The sequence below is a fragment of the Microcaecilia unicolor genome, chromosome 6 (assembly GCF_901765095.1).
Source record: "Microcaecilia unicolor chromosome 6, aMicUni1.1, whole genome shotgun sequence".
Lineage (NCBI taxonomy): Eukaryota > Metazoa > Chordata > Amphibia > Gymnophiona > Siphonopidae > Microcaecilia > Microcaecilia unicolor.
Window position 1 is genome coordinate 55,001,884 of NC_044036.1, and position 15,406 is coordinate 55,017,289.

The 15,406-nt window shown below is 46.1% G+C and overlaps 1 protein-coding gene across 3 annotated transcripts in view; it reads right to left on the reverse strand.

Annotated features, from left to right (window-relative positions):
* FUBP1 (far upstream element binding protein 1) overlaps nt 1–15,406 on the reverse strand; it is a 238,211-nt gene that overhangs the window by 177,303 nt on the left and 45,502 nt on the right. For 2 of the 3 annotated variants that reach the window (XM_030206528.1, XM_030206525.1), the window contains exons 5-7: nt 5,483–5,532; nt 4,854–4,925; nt 4,267–4,324 (exon numbers count right to left, since the gene is read on the reverse strand). In XM_030206528.1, coding sequence (XP_030062388.1) covers nt 4,267–4,324; nt 4,854–4,925; nt 5,483–5,532 — 180 coding nt within the window. The remainder of the gene's footprint in view (nt 1–4,266; nt 4,325–4,853; nt 4,926–5,482; nt 5,533–15,406) is intronic. The other variant, XM_030206527.1, reaches the window with a different exon arrangement.

A 15,406-nucleotide genomic window follows, 5' to 3' on the forward strand; every position in this document is an offset into this window, starting at 1 on the left:
ATTTCAGACCACGCAGAAGTATGGGTGAAGTGGCAACCAGCGGGGATGGAAGAGAAAATGAGATGGTGGTCTTTTCCGAGCTATTTAGTCAAAGATATAGGCTTTAAAGAGGGATTGTTGGCTAAATGGGATGAATATAAAGCTACTAATGAAAACTCAGTTGAGAGTGCCTCCTCTTATTGGGAAGCAGCCAAGGCTGTCATGAGAGGAGAAATGATCAGTTATGTCAGCCATTTTAAAAAAGCAAGGGACAAAGAAATTTTGAGATTAGAGGCCCAGATTCGTACGTTACGGAAAAGATTTGGTGAAACTCCAAACGTTCATACTAGAAAGGAGCTCCTAGGGGCACAGGTGATGCTGAATACGCTGATCCATGAACGTGAGGTGAAATCACAAACCTATTATAAATTTCAATTATACAAATTTGGGGGTAAAGGTGGGAAGATGATGGCGCGACTTATAGCTCGGAAACAGGCTACCCGTACAGTAACAGCTTTGAAAGATCAGACAGGTAAACTATGCCATTCGGACGTGGAAATCCGAGATATTTTCCAGAACTTCTATCAGCAATTATATGCAGAAAGGGATAATTCAGGCCTTGACAGTACTTTATATTTGGACAATCTGGATTCTCCGAGACTGACTGATGGGGAGAGAGATCAGCTCAATGCCCCTATATCTAGTGATGAGGTGGGATGGGCCATTGGAAGTAGTCAATCAGGGAAAACTCCTGGACCGGATGGTTTGAAGATAGAGTTTTATAAATTGATGGGAGAGACCATTCTGCCACCTATGGTGGAAGCATATAATGAATGGGTGGAGAAGGGGTCACTGCCAGACCAATTGAATATAGCACGTATCATATTAATCCCGAAACCCAAGAGGGATGTGACTTTACCTGAATCTTACAGACCCATATCATTATTAAACTGTGAAGTTAAAATTTTTGCAAAGATACTGGCAAACAGAATGGGTCGAGTGTTGCCAAGACTGGTGCACGAAGCACAGGTGGGTTTTGTTAAAGGTCGAGTGGTATCTAAGAATCTCAGGCGGATTCTAATCTCTTTGGAACAGATTGGTAAGGCAAATAGATCAGCACTCGTAGTAAGCTTTGATGCGGAAAAGGCCTTTGATCGTGTGAAATGGGAGTTTCTGTTCACAGTAATGGGAAAATATGGATTTGACGGATGGTTTTTGGGAGCGGTTAATTCTCTTTACACCTCACCAAAAGCGAGAGTGATGGTGAATGGTAATTGTTCAGAAAATGTGAGGATAGAGAGAGGAACTCGTCAAGGTTGCCCCTTGTCACCGTTATTGTTTGCATTGTATTTGGACCCATTGATAAGAGAGGTATATTCTAATGCAGAAATTCATGGTGTAACCTTGGGTACGGTAAAATTCAAATTGGCGGCCTTTGCTGATGACTTGTTAGTTGTGATCACGAGACCGGAGACATCGTTACCAGCTTTATTAGAAGCATTGCAAGAATTTGGGGATTTCTCCGGTCTTAAGTTAAATCTGGAAAAGTCAGAGGCACTGGCTGTGGACGAAGAGATGAATAGAACCTGGCCAGGGATGTTCCCGTTGCGATGGGCAAAGGGGCACTTCCGCTATTTAGGAATCTTGCTATCAACGAAGACTAGGGACCTTTATAAACTTAATATAAAACAACTTTTGGCTCAAACTAAACAACAGCTGGAAAAATGGGAAACCTTGCCACTTTCTTTGATAGGTCGTTTGGGGCTTATACGTATGGTAATTCTTCCTCGCTGGCTATACGTCATGCAAACCCTTCCCCTTAGGCTGTTGAACAAAGATCTGAAAACGTTCTACAGACTGGTAATGAGATTTTGCTGGGCGAACAAAAAGGCGAAAATGAAATTCCAGCTGCTATGGGGGGGTTGGTCACAGGGGGGACTAGGCTTGCCTAACATGAAACTATATAATATGGCATGTTTATTGAGACATATTAGAGATTGGCTTTTTGAATCGAATAGTTATACCCCCCTAGAGATGGAAGAGGCATACTATGCTCCATATCGTTTGGTGTCATTGTTGCAAGTGGAGAGATCTTTGATCCCTAAACATCTAAGTCACAGTTTGTTGTTGACGCCGCTACGTGAGGCGTGGCAGTTTCTGGGAAAATGTCTGGAAGTGGACACTGAAGTCACGGAATTAATGACCATTCGGGGGAACCCTAAATTTGTGTCAGGCTTGGAGAATCCAGCATTTAAAAGATGGGAGGAAAGAGGAATAATGTATTTGGAAGATATAATGGGCGAGGAAGGGCAGATAAAATCGCGAGAACAAATACTGGGTAATGAGCCGATGCAATGGGGGGACACCTTTGCTTATTGCCAGCTGAAACATTTTATACATTCTCTAGATGGGGAGAAATTGAGACAAAAATCAGGGTCCAAGTTGAAAGAATTCTTTGAGGAAATCTCGGATACTGAGCCATCAGTCTCGGAAGTGTATAAGGCATTAGGTTCGGTGGGGATGAAAAAAAAACTTGAAAATAGTTAAAGAACGGTGGGAGAAAGATTTGGGAATAGCCCTCCCCAATTGGGACATTAACAGACAAGTGAAGGGTATTGCAAATTTAGTAAGTGGAGCCCAATATCGGGAATGTGCATTTCGGGTACTTCATAGAGCCTACTTCACACAAGTTCAACTAGCAAAATGTGGGGGAACACAAAATGCAATATGCTTACGATGTAAAATCACAGAAAACTCATTCTATCATGCATTTTGGAGTTGTGAAGTCATACAGGGCTTCTGGTCTAGAGTGGCCAACTATCTGTCAAACCTGCTGTCTTGTGAAATAATAGGAACCCCCTCACAAATGTTGCTGGATATCTATGGGTCATTTAGAGGGAATACTTCAGAGGAAACACTATTTTTTCGTAAGGGATGTCTTCTGGCAAAGAAATGCATACTTCAAAATTGGACCTCGGAGGCTGTGCCAGAATTCTGGCACTGGCGGAATATGGTGCATCAGCTTCTGATGTGGGAGGCCAGAGAAGCCAGGGGATCCCCAAAACGAAAGAATCAGTTTCTGAAGATCTGGGGAAAATATATAGATACCCTATCAGCTAAGGGTAAAAGTTTTGTGCTTAATGTGCTGTAGACACTATATTGAAGTTGTGAGTGGGATAGTTCCTCTTTAAGATGATTGTGAGTTTTCCGGGGGGAGGGAGGTTAATAGGAGGGTTAACAGGAAGGGGGGGGAGGGGGGAGGTTAGGGAGTAGGGGGGATTAGGGAAAGGGGGGGGGAACGGGGGGGAAAAGGAACACAAAGTGAAAACAGTAGGTCCAATTTGTTTGCTGGTTGTTTAGAAGGGAATGATATGACTGAATGTATATATTGAATATTTGATGTTGACACAATGTACACTGTTTTCAATAAAAACCGTTGAAATATAAAAAGATTGGGGGTGGGCAGAAGATATCCCTGCCCAGCCACAAAGCAGAAAGATCCACCAGGTCCTGCTCAACCCGAGTATGCAGAACACAGAAGCCTGCACATCAGGAAGTCCATGAAGCAATCCTGCTGCACCAGTCCAAGACATGGCACCACCTGCTGGAGACAGAATACTTGCAAGTTCTAGGGCTGAACCACTCATGCTAGTGATTATCATCATAAGAAAATTTGCATTCTGTCTTCATCTTCTGGCAGGGTGACAAACCCACGTCTCTGGACTGGCCTAGCAAGATAAAATAATAAAATGATTACAGTTTTCCTTAACACATACTGCATAATAAAAGTAATAGCAAACCAGGATATGCATCTTTTGCAACTGGATCATAGTAAAAAAAAAAAAAAAAAAAAAAAAACAAAGCATATTGTCAATGTTATTCTTGTTTGATTGGAGGTTGAATGCACAGCTTGTTTTTGTAAAACAGGTTTCTACCTATTTATGATAAATGTAAACAAAAACTAAGAGGTGAAATATCTCAAGTGAACAATCTGACTTATCCCCCCCCCACTAATGGCAAATACCACTGTTAATTTACCTCTCTGGTACACCAAGACACCTTTACTCCAATAAAAGCCAGTATCACAGAAGGTAACGTCAAATATTTTAGTTATTAACTTAAAAAATAATATGCTTCCCAAATTATAATGCATTAAATTACAGAATACACCCTAACTTAGCTTTCTTTTAAACATTTCAAATACAAAGTAGGAGAGGTCCCACATATAACATTCTAGTATAAAATCTGAAATGCTGACAGAACACATTAAGATGACGTTTTACTTACTGAACGGAATCAGGAGTTCCAGTTAACATGCAAGATCTATCCGGCAGGCCACCACTGTCTAAAAACAAGCGTTATAACAATACGATTCAAACACACAAGGAAAAGCAGATAATAAAATATTAAAAGTTCCCTTAAAGCAGTTTTAGTTCTAGTACCTACTACCCAGGATTCCTTATGGTTCATGAATTAACAACAATCATCCTTTTGGGGGCAATGATGACTGGTACTACCAGAGATATGTGTAGCACTGGGCCCTATACTCTGGATTACCACATACAACCAGCCACTGGACTGGCCTAAAAATACACATATACCAAGCTAAGGTAGTTATGACTACAGTGTTAACACTGAGGTATTTAATATACAGCATTTATCAACCCATCCAATTTGTTGGTTTCAATGTAAGCAACTTGTCTAAGAGCATAAACTACTTTAAACTACACAGCTTTGAGCTTCCATAGCAAAAATAAACTAATTCTCTCATGAAACCTGATACAATTTGACTGCATAAATAAAATATGCCACTTTGATGAAATATGTTACAATATAAAAAGCATTCTGAAAAAAAGTGAGAGTAAACATCTTACCAGGTGCAATCTGTATCTTGCATCCAGATTCTTGTTGTATGCGTGAAATCTGCTCACCACCTCTGCCAATTACTTGAATAAGGGGGAGGGGAAAAAAAAAAGTTTCGCAAAATAGGCAGCATAATCTTCATTATCTGGGAACTTTTAAGTTGTAGTCGCCCTGAGAATGGTGCTGACGGAGGAAGGGAGAAGAGGCAGCCAACTTCCTCCTTTCACTCCTCCAGGCTCCGCTTCCTTGACACCAACACTCTCCTGGGGGCCCAATCCTAGCCCTTCCTTCTCAGTCCCCACCCTCCATTTTCACAATAGCTCACACACAGCTTTGTTTATCTACATTACTCAGCTCTCACCTGATCTCTCTGCTCCAGTCCCTCCCCTCCTATTATTCAGGACATGCTGCCTAATAACAGGGAACAGGAGGGGCGAGACAGATAAGAGCTGAAAAGGCTGAAGGGATTTTGGGTTTAGCTCAGGCAGAAAACAACTACTTTGCGCCATGGAGAGGAGAGGCTGGGAGAGAACAGCACTGATAAGGAAGTCCAGCACTTCCCCATTTCCCCAACAATTTAAGCAATTCATGTGGTATCTGGGAAAACTTGGAAAATAATGTTTAATTATATGGTACTTACTGAATCCAACCATTCCATCAGGAACTTTATACTCCTCTGCTATTACAGACCTAAAAGGGTGAAATAAGTGAAAAAGGAGAAATTAGACCTTACCTGCTAATTTGCTTTCCTTTAGTCCCTCCGGACCGGCCCAGGATTGGACTGATGGGTTGTGCACGCCTACCAGCAGGTGGAGACTGAGAAAAAAACTCTGACTCTAGAGAGCCAATGAGAGCCCTGGTCATGTGACCCTAGTCTCAGTATTTGAATAACCAAGCAGAAAGGAAAAGAAGGACCTATATTCTGTGCCCTGAGGAATTTAAGCAGCCAGGCAGCACGAGAGAAAACCAACGTGCTTAAACTACGGCTTCGCCGTGACACTGGGCGCACCAACAACTCAGTTCAGAGCCGTGGCATGGCCAATTATGTACAGAAATGTGTATCCCATAAACTGTGCAAGTTGTATAATATTATGAACTGAATAACCAGAGAACTTGCAAAACATTTAACTTGTAGAACATAATGTATTTCTTGTAGAACATAATGTATCTCCTTTAACTGTCTAACTAGCAGAACAGCTCTGTAGACGACAGTTGCATCTCTATACACAGTAAAATTGAGAACCATAGAACACGGGAGGGACCTGGGCCGGTCCGGAGGGACTAAAGGAAAGCAAATTAGCAGGTAAGGTCTAATTTCTCCTTCCTTAGCATCCCTCCGGACCGGCCCAGGATTGGACTGATGGGACGTAACAAAGCAGTAGTCCTAAGGGAGGGACCCCAGCAAACCCGCTGTGAGTACGCGAGATGCAAAGACGGTCTCCTGACGACACTGTACATCTAGCCTGTAATGCCTAGAGAAAGAATGAAGTGACGACCAAGTCGCTGCCTTACAGATCTCCGCTGGAGGCACCAAGGAACACTCCGCCCACGAGGCTGCCTGCCCCCGGGTAGAATGAGCTTTAAGCGCTGCCGGAACTGGTCTGTCTGCCAAGAGATAAGCAGACGCTATCATTTCTTTGATCCACCGAGACAAAGTAGGCTTAGAAGCTGCCAGGCCCTTGCGGTGACCAGCAAATAGCAGAAAGAGGCGGTCCGATCGACGGAAGTCCTCCGTAACCGCAAGATACCGTTTAAATACTCTCCTAACATCCAGAGTATGCAACTTTCGCTGCTCCTGCGTTCCGGAGGAGGATCCCAGAATAGGAAGAAAAACCGACTGGGACATATGAAACCGAGATAGTACCTTGGGCAAAAAGGAAGGAACCGGCCGAAGGACCACTCGCTCTTTAGAAAATTCCAGAAATGGAGATCTACAGGAAAAAGCTTGCAACTCTGAGACTCTTCTAGCTGACGCGATAGCCACCAAAAACACCGTCTTAAGCGTTAAATCCTTCAGAGAACATGTTTGTAAAGGCTCAAAAGGAGGCTTTGTCAGAGACGAAAGCACCAGATTAAGGTCCCAAGATGGAAAAACCGATCTGACCGGAGGACGAAGAAGGCAGACCCCCTTCAAAAAACGAGCCACCTCGGGAAGACTAGCCAAAGACTTACCCCTTATTTTACCTCTGAAACAGGACAGAGCTGCCGCCTGCACCTTCAGCGACGAAAGAGAGAGCCCCTTATCAAAACCTCGCTGTAAAAAGTCTAACATCTGAGGTACTGACGCCCGAAAAGGAACAATGTCAGCTTCTGCACACCAATCCTCAAAAATTCTCCACGTGCGAATATAGTTTAACGAAGTGGAACGGCGACGAGACTGCAGCATGGTAGAAATCACTGGCGTTGAAAATCCTCGCTTAGTTAAACGAGCTCGTTCAAGAGCCAAGCCGTAAGACAAAATCGAGCTGGATCTGGATGTAGAACTGGTCCTTGAACCAGCAACGCCTTGTGTGCCGGAAGACGAAGAGGAGACGCCACGGACAGACGCTGGAGATCCGCGTACCAGGGACGCCGAGGCCAGTTCGGTGCCACCAAAATGATCGGCCCCCCGTGGTCTTCGATCTTCTGAAGGAGACGACCTATTAGTGGCCATGGAGGAAACGCGTAAAGAAGGCCGGAGGGCCATTGCTGCAAGAGGGCGTCTACCCCTGCCGCCCTTACATCTTTTCGGCGACTGAAAAAGCGAGGAACTTTGGAGTTGAGCCTGGAGGCGAAGAGATCTAGTACTGGAAGACCCCAACGCTGTACTATCAACTGAAACGCCCGATCGCTCAGAGCCCATTCCCCGGGATCGAGAGTGTGACGACTGAGGAAGTCTGCTTGCACGTTGTCCACTCCTGCCACATGCGAGGCTGAGATGGCCGTGAGGTGAATCTCCGCCCACGCCAGGAGACTCTCCGCTTCCCGACACAGGAGACGGCACCTCGTACCTCCCTGGCGGTTGATGTAGGCTACTGCCGAGGCGTTGTCCGAGAGAACTCGCACAGCTGTGCCCTCCAGAAGAGAACCGAAGTGCAGCAGAGCTAACCGAATCGCCCTGGTCTCCAGAAAGTTGATGGATTGAACTGCTTCCAGCGGCGACCAGAGGCCCTGGGCCCACTTGTCCAGGCAATGAGCCCCCCAGCCTCGGAGACTGGCATCTGTTGTTAGAGGAATCCACCGCGGAGACTCCAACGGCATCCCCACAGTGAGATTCTGCATCCGTAGCCACCAAAACAGAGAGATTCGCTCCCGGAGCCGCAAAGGCAGTCTCACCAGAAGGGAATCTGTTTGAGCAGACCACCGGGTCAGAAGAGACCACTGAAGAGATCTCATGTGAGCTCTGGCCCAGGGAACTACTTCTATCGAGGCAGCCATGGAACCGAGAACCTGAAGATAGTCTCGAGCACACGGTACTTTCAGATGCATCAAATTCAGAACTTGAGACCGGAGCTTTAGGATTCTGCCCTGCGGAAGAAAAACTCGACCCCTCGCAGTATCGAAGGTGACCCCCAAATACTCTAGAGACTGAGAGGGAACCAAACGGCTCTTGGCAATGTTCACCACCCAACCTAGGGACTGCAGGAACGATACTACTCGCTCCGTGACCTGACAACTTTCCTGATAAGACTTTGCCCTTATCAACCAGTCGTCCAGGTAGGGATGAACCAGAATCCCTTCCTTCCTGAGAGCCGCTGCCACCACGACCATCACTTTGGTAAATGTGCGCGGCGCCGTCGCCAGGCCGAAAGGCAGAGCGCGAAACTGATAATGCCGGCCTAGAATTGCAAAACGCAAAAACTTGTGGTGAGCAGGACGAATGGGAATATGCAAATAGGCTTCTGTCAGATCCAAAGCTGTTAAATACTCTCCCTTGCGCACTGCTACTATGACTGACCGAAGGGTCTCCATCCTGAAACTGGTGACCTTGAGAGCGCGATTGACAGCTTTGAGGTCGAGAATAGGACGATGGGAGTCCTCCTTTTTGGGCACCACAAAGTAAATGGAATACCGACCTTGCTTGTACTCGGCAGGAGGAACTGGATAAATCGCCTGAAGATCTAAGAGCCTCTGTAGAGTCTCCCGAACCGCACGCGCTTTGAGTGGAGAGCGACAGGGAGACTCCAGAAAGGCGTCTGAAATAGGCCTTGCAAATTCTAAGGCATATCCGTCTCGAACCACCTCCAAGACCCACTGATCTGATGTAATGTGGGCCCACCTCTGATAAAACTGAGAAAGCCGAGCTCCGACAGGTACCAGAGAAGGGGCCCTCGCACCTTCATTGGGAAGTACGCGCAGGGGAGCGAAAATTGCCGCTTGAGAATCTGCCTCCTCTGCGGTAACCTCGAAAGGACTGGTTCCTGGTAAAGAAACGCGATCTCTGAGGCTGAGAAGCTTTATCAGGCTGAAATCTACGGAAAGACCTTAGCCTACCACGTCCAAAGAAGGCACCCTGACTGGATAGGCGAGGCCGATCTTCAGGGAGACGAGGCACCTTAGAGTCTCCTAGGGAGTGAACCAATTTGTCCAAATCCTCTCCAAACAAAAATGACCCCCTAAAGGGAAATTTACTCAACTTAGATTTGGAGGCCGCATCTGCCGACCAACCCTTCAACCAAAAAGAGCGGCGAGCTGCAACTCCCAGGGCCAAAGATTTAGAAGAAGCCCTCAACAGGTCATATAGGGCATCGGCTAAAAAAGCAGAGCCCGTTTCAATCTTTGCCACCTCGACATCTATAGCTGCAAGATCATCCGAAGATCTATCCAAGACTCTCTCGGCCCAACGAAAGCAGGCCCTGGCCACTAAAGATCCGCAAATGGCCGCCTGCACTGCCAGAGAGGAAACCTCAAAATTATGCTTCAAAAGAGAGTCCAAACGCCTGTCTTGAGTATCTTTAAGCGCCGTTCCTCCATCTACTGGGACTGTGTTGCGTTTAGTAACCGCAGAGACCACAGCATCAACCACTGGCAGCTTAAGAAGTGCTTTATCAGCTTCGGGCACTGGATATAAACGAGACATGGATCTAGTAGGCCGAAAAGCAGCATCCGGGACCTCCCACTGCGCTTTAATGACATCCCAAATGTCCTCATGCATAGGAAAGGTCTTGCTGGAAGCCCTAGAGCCCTTAACCAACAAATCAACCTTACGGACTTGTGAAGCTGGAGGCTGATCATCAAAATTTAAAGTAGTAGCCACCATAACAATAAGATCCTGTAAATCTTCCTTATGAAACACTCTAGCCACCGAGGGATCTTCCCCCTGGCCCAAAGGAACAGAGTCAGGATCTAAAGAGGAAGGATCCTCCCAAGCCAGCTCATTAAGTGCCGGTCCTAAGTCTTCCTCTTCCTCCAAAAAAGGCATGTCTGAAGTATGCTCTGGTACCAGATCTGAAGGAAACTCACATGTCCTAGGCTTAGGTGCAGTAGGAACCAAACTGCCCATAGCCCCTGACAGCCCCGCTGTAGTCCCTGCCAGCCCCGCTGCTGGCCCCTCTCGCTGCATCAGGAAGGCCTGGTACATCTGAATAACAAACTCAGGGGGAAAACCTCCTCCCTGAGTGGCTGTCGAATGTGCCAGGACCTCCGTATTTAAATCTCCTAAAATCGCGGAGTTTAAAGGGCCAGACGCGGCACCCGACGTTGAAGGAGCAGGAGACAAAATGGCCGCCGTTCGCGCCACTTTCGCCGCGGGCGCCTCTAAGCCAGAGATCTCCGAAGTAGGAGCGAGGGAGCGCGACGGCGAAATCGAAACCCCCGACGGAACCGAAGGCAAAACCGGCGGAGGAAGAGAAACGGCGGGCATGTCAAGCGCTGTACAAAATTTACAGGCGCCGGAGGCATTAACCCCCCGACGCTGACAGACTGCACATCTTTTCAACTTCTCCGCCATCGCGGCAACAAGCGAGCACTCGCAAGAAAGCGGCAACGCGGTTCGCGCCTTTTTAAAAACGCCTATTTAGCAGCTAAAAACCCAAGGGCTGACAGGAGCAATAAAGCACTAAAAGGGTACTTGCTTGCCTTCGTTCGCTTCCCCTATCTCAAAGCTCTTTTTTTTTTTTTTTTTTTTTTCAAAACAGGTGCTGAAACCCACAGAGTTGAAAACACAGAGCTGCCTGACAGAGCTGCCTGCTCGTTAAGTCAGCGGGGAACAGATAGCTTACTCAGCTGTTTCAGTTCTTTTTTTTTTTTTTTTTTTTTTTTAAATACTGGCTGCCTCTCCCAAAGGCAATACTCCTTTACAATGAAAGGGTAGCCCTTCCCTTAGTTATTAATAAAGCTGTGTGGGGATACACCAGAAGGGAGATGGGGAGGAAATAGGGGGGAGGGACTCGGGGCACCCGAGTTTAACACCCCAGAGGCTGAACACTAAGGCACTTAGTATCAGGAATGACCTCAATAAAATTCCTGGGCACAGAAGAACCAATAAAGAAAATATCTACAAATACCAAAAAGAGAGACTAATAGGCTCACGTCCTACCTGCTGGGAGACTGAGAAAATACTGAGACTAGGGTCACATGACCAGGGCTCTCATTGGCTCTCTAGAGTCAGAGTTTTTTTCTCAGTCTCCACCTGCTGGTAGGCGTGCACAACCCATCAGTCCAATCCTGGGCCGGTCCGGAGGGATGCTAAGGAATATGCAAATTAAACTGCATTAATTTGAAAGCCTTAAGCATGAACTGAGGTGTGGGGAGCATGTGACCACTGAAAATCCAAAAAAGTGGAGGGGGGGGGGGGCGGGGGGAGCAGTACTTATACTAATACTGACCAGCCTATCATCTCCTTATCCTATTTGGATCCTACCCATAATACTAACCTAAGTAGGTAAGTGAAACAACCTGATTTGTTTTTCACTACAGTTTATTAAAAATGTCCAAATTTAGAACACAGTATAATTGCTTGATATTAAATTATCATAGCTAACTACATTCCATCTTTATTCTACGAAAATAAGCCAGGAAAAGATTGTGTCACACAGATAAATGTTTTGACTCATGAGTGTGGGAAAAAAATAAAGGTTTGAAAACTACTAGACTGCTATAACTAATTCCTGAGTTAACAAAGCAACTTACCTGATAATTTTCTTTCCTTTAATCCTACCAGAACAGAAAAGTGTGTGTTCTGTCTCTTGACTAGCAGATGGAGAAAGAAAGTAGTTCCATGGGCTTCGCCTCTAAAGGAGACTGCGAAGCCATGGAATGCTCAGTATTACAAATAGCCAAGCAATGGCATTCAAATCCACAGTTGGGTATATTTTCAAAGCACCTAGCTTTCCAAAGTTCCATAGAAACCTATGGATCTTTGGAAGGCTAAGTGCCTTGAAAATATGCCTCAGTGTCAGTCAACAGTGAATAACTGAGGCAAAATGTCACACTCAGCCAACGTATCTCTACCAACCAGAGAGCAGACTGCCATGCAGTACTTCCACTGAGTCAGGAGATACATGACACATAATACATCATGTCAAAGTCCATGAGAAGCAACATCCACTAAATGGATTAAAAGGAAACAAAAACAACAACAAAAATCAATTAGCATAAGGAATAAAGGAAAGAAAATTATCAGATAAGGAAAAATTAGTTCTTACCTGATGATTCTTTCCTTTAGTCCCAAGAGATCAATCCAGAGACTTGCAGGTTATGCCCATCTACCAGCAGATGGAGATAGAGAAAACAAAGTGCTCTGCCATAAAGATCCTGTGCAGTAGCCTTGTTCTTCAATATGTACAATAACTAAGTGACAGGGGTCACCCAGTATTTGCCTATCCTGAATACACGTCTCGTCTCCTATTATCCTCGTAACATCATTATCTGCAAACAACTAAAATCCAGTAGCCTGAGTGCACACCAAGACACCAGACATACAGACAGCATGTATAGGGAGGGCCTCTGGATTGATCTGTTGGGATTAAAGAAAAGAAAATGATCAGTAAGAACAAATTTTTTCCTTCTATTAAGTCCCAGGGATCAGCAAAGGAAGTAGCCTGCACCCTGATGGAATGCGCTTTGAAACAAAGTGGGGACATCCCAGCCAATTATAAGCTGAGGAAAAGGTCTCCATAAGCCACCAAATAATAGCTGCCTTTGAAGCCTGTTCACCTTTCCTGCAACCCAAGGACAAGATGATCCCAAACACCTGTCACTGGTGACCTCCACGTATTTGATTAAAATCCTGCAGACATCCTAAGTGAAGAGAGCGATATTCCGACCAATAGTCTTCTCTGCTAAAAGCAGGAAGCAAAAAAATGGGCTGATTCAGATGTGAAACTGATACCACCTTGGGCAAGAAGGAAGGCATCTATCTATGAAGCACTCGCCTCTGAAAAGCGAAGAAAGGTATCACAGCACAACAGGGCCTACAATTCTGAAACCCTCCTGGCTGAAGTCATGGCCACCAGGAAAACTGTCTTGAGTGAGAGGTACTTCACAGTGGGAGCTTGCCTAGAAACTTGGAGGGGGGGGGGGGGTCCTCTGCAAGGCCTGGAGAACCAGGTTGAGACTACAGGCGATATAAACCACCTGCCTGGGGCACAAATTGTTACACCCCCCCCCACCCCCCCGGGAAACACGTCTGGATGCACCAACAGGAAGACCCCTGAACATGGCCTCAGAAACACACCAGAGCCACCACCTGGACCTTCAGAGAGCTCAAGGACAGACCTTTCTGAAGCTTCTTCTGCAAAAACGAGAGGATGTGTGAAAGATACCCAAAGCAGTGAAAGATTCAAAGGTTCTCCAAACCCTAGCATAAACCACCAAGGTTGACCTCTTCCTGACCTGCAGCAGTGTAGCAATGACATCCAACTTCTCTTCCTTAGTTTCAACCTTTCAAAAGCCATGGCGCAAGACCAAAGGGATCCTCTGTTTGGACAAGACCCTGCACCAAGAGACCCTGCTGGGAGGGAAGGCGGATAGGGCTGTCGATCTGCAGCCAGACTATATCTGTATACCATGGTCTCTGGGGCCAATCCAGTATCAACAGAATCACCAGCCTCCCCTTGAGAACTCTGCCGATCATTGGCCATGAAGGAAAGACAGAGGAGCGAGTCTGTCTGACAAGGTTGAAGAAGGGCACCTATAGCCTTGGAGTCAAATTCCCTTCGCCTGCTAAAGAACCTGGGGACTTTGGAATGGCTATCATGTCCAGGACGGGAATCCCCCACTTGGCCAAAATCAGCTGGAATGCTTCCTCGGAGAGCTCCCACTCTCCTGGATCCAAGAGAGTCCAGCTGAGAAAAACAGCCTGCACATTCTGCGCTCACATAATATGTGCTGCCGAGAGTGAAGAAAGATGGGACTCCATGCACTGACAGCAGACACACCTTCTATGACAGAGGAACACTCTTTCCACCCCCCCCCCCCCCCCCTGATGGCTGACATATGCTAATGGCACCGCAATGTCAGACAGGGCATGAACCGCCTCGCCCTCCAAGAGGGCAGAGGACAATATCATGGCCCTCCTGATGGCTCTCAACTCTAAACGGTTTATTGATCAACATGTCTCCATCCGGAGAGACTGGCATCTGTTGTCACTGGAAACCAGTCCGAAGCTGCCAGGGAGATTCCTTTCCCTAGGCTGGCCAGGCTCAGCAACCAACACATACTGAATTTTGCCTGGCCACTCCACTGTAGCCAGAGAAGATGGTCATTGACATCAGGGACTGGTGCCTGAGCAGGGACGCCTGGAGCAGTTGCATGTGGAATAGTGCCCATGGAAGAACATTAAAGCAGACCTCCATGCTATTCCACATCCCAAGGGCAGGGATCTGAAGCAATCTGGACACCTGTGACAATCCACTGTTAACGCGCCTCTGGAAACAGCACCTTCCCACTCATCTGTCAACATAAGAACCTAACAGCCATGCTGGGTGCCATTACTAGGTCATACCAATGGTTTATCTAGCCTGATATCCTGCTTCAAACAGTGGCCAATCCAGGTCACAAGTATCTGGCAGAAACCCAATTAGTAGCAACATTCCATACTACCAATCTCGGGGCAAGCAGAGGTTTCCCCATGTCCACCTCAATAAAAGACTATGGACTTTTTCTCCAGGAACTTGTCCAAACCTTTGTTTAAACTCAGATATGCTTAAAAACTTTTTTTTTAATAGGCCTTTAGGGGCACAAAGTGATGGAGTAATCAGCTTCCTGTTGTCCTACTAAGTAGGAATGAGCAGCTTTTCAATTTTTTTTTATGGTGTTCCTTTCCAGTTGAGCAGTATAGCAAATAATCAATTCCTAATCCACAGAAGGACTGTCTCCTATCCCATTACTTTTTAACTTTCTCAAGAGTCTCCCATGAGGGACTTTATCAAAAGCTCTCTCAAAATCTAGACGTACTACATTGACCGGCTCACCATTATCCACATGTTTATTCACGCCTTCAAAGAAATAAAGCAAATTGGTGAGGCTAGACTTCCCTTGACTCAACCCATGCTGCTTCATAATTGTATTCTTTATAACAGCTTCCACTACTTTGCCTGGCACTGAAATCAGACTTACTGGTCTGTAATTTCCCGGATCGCCC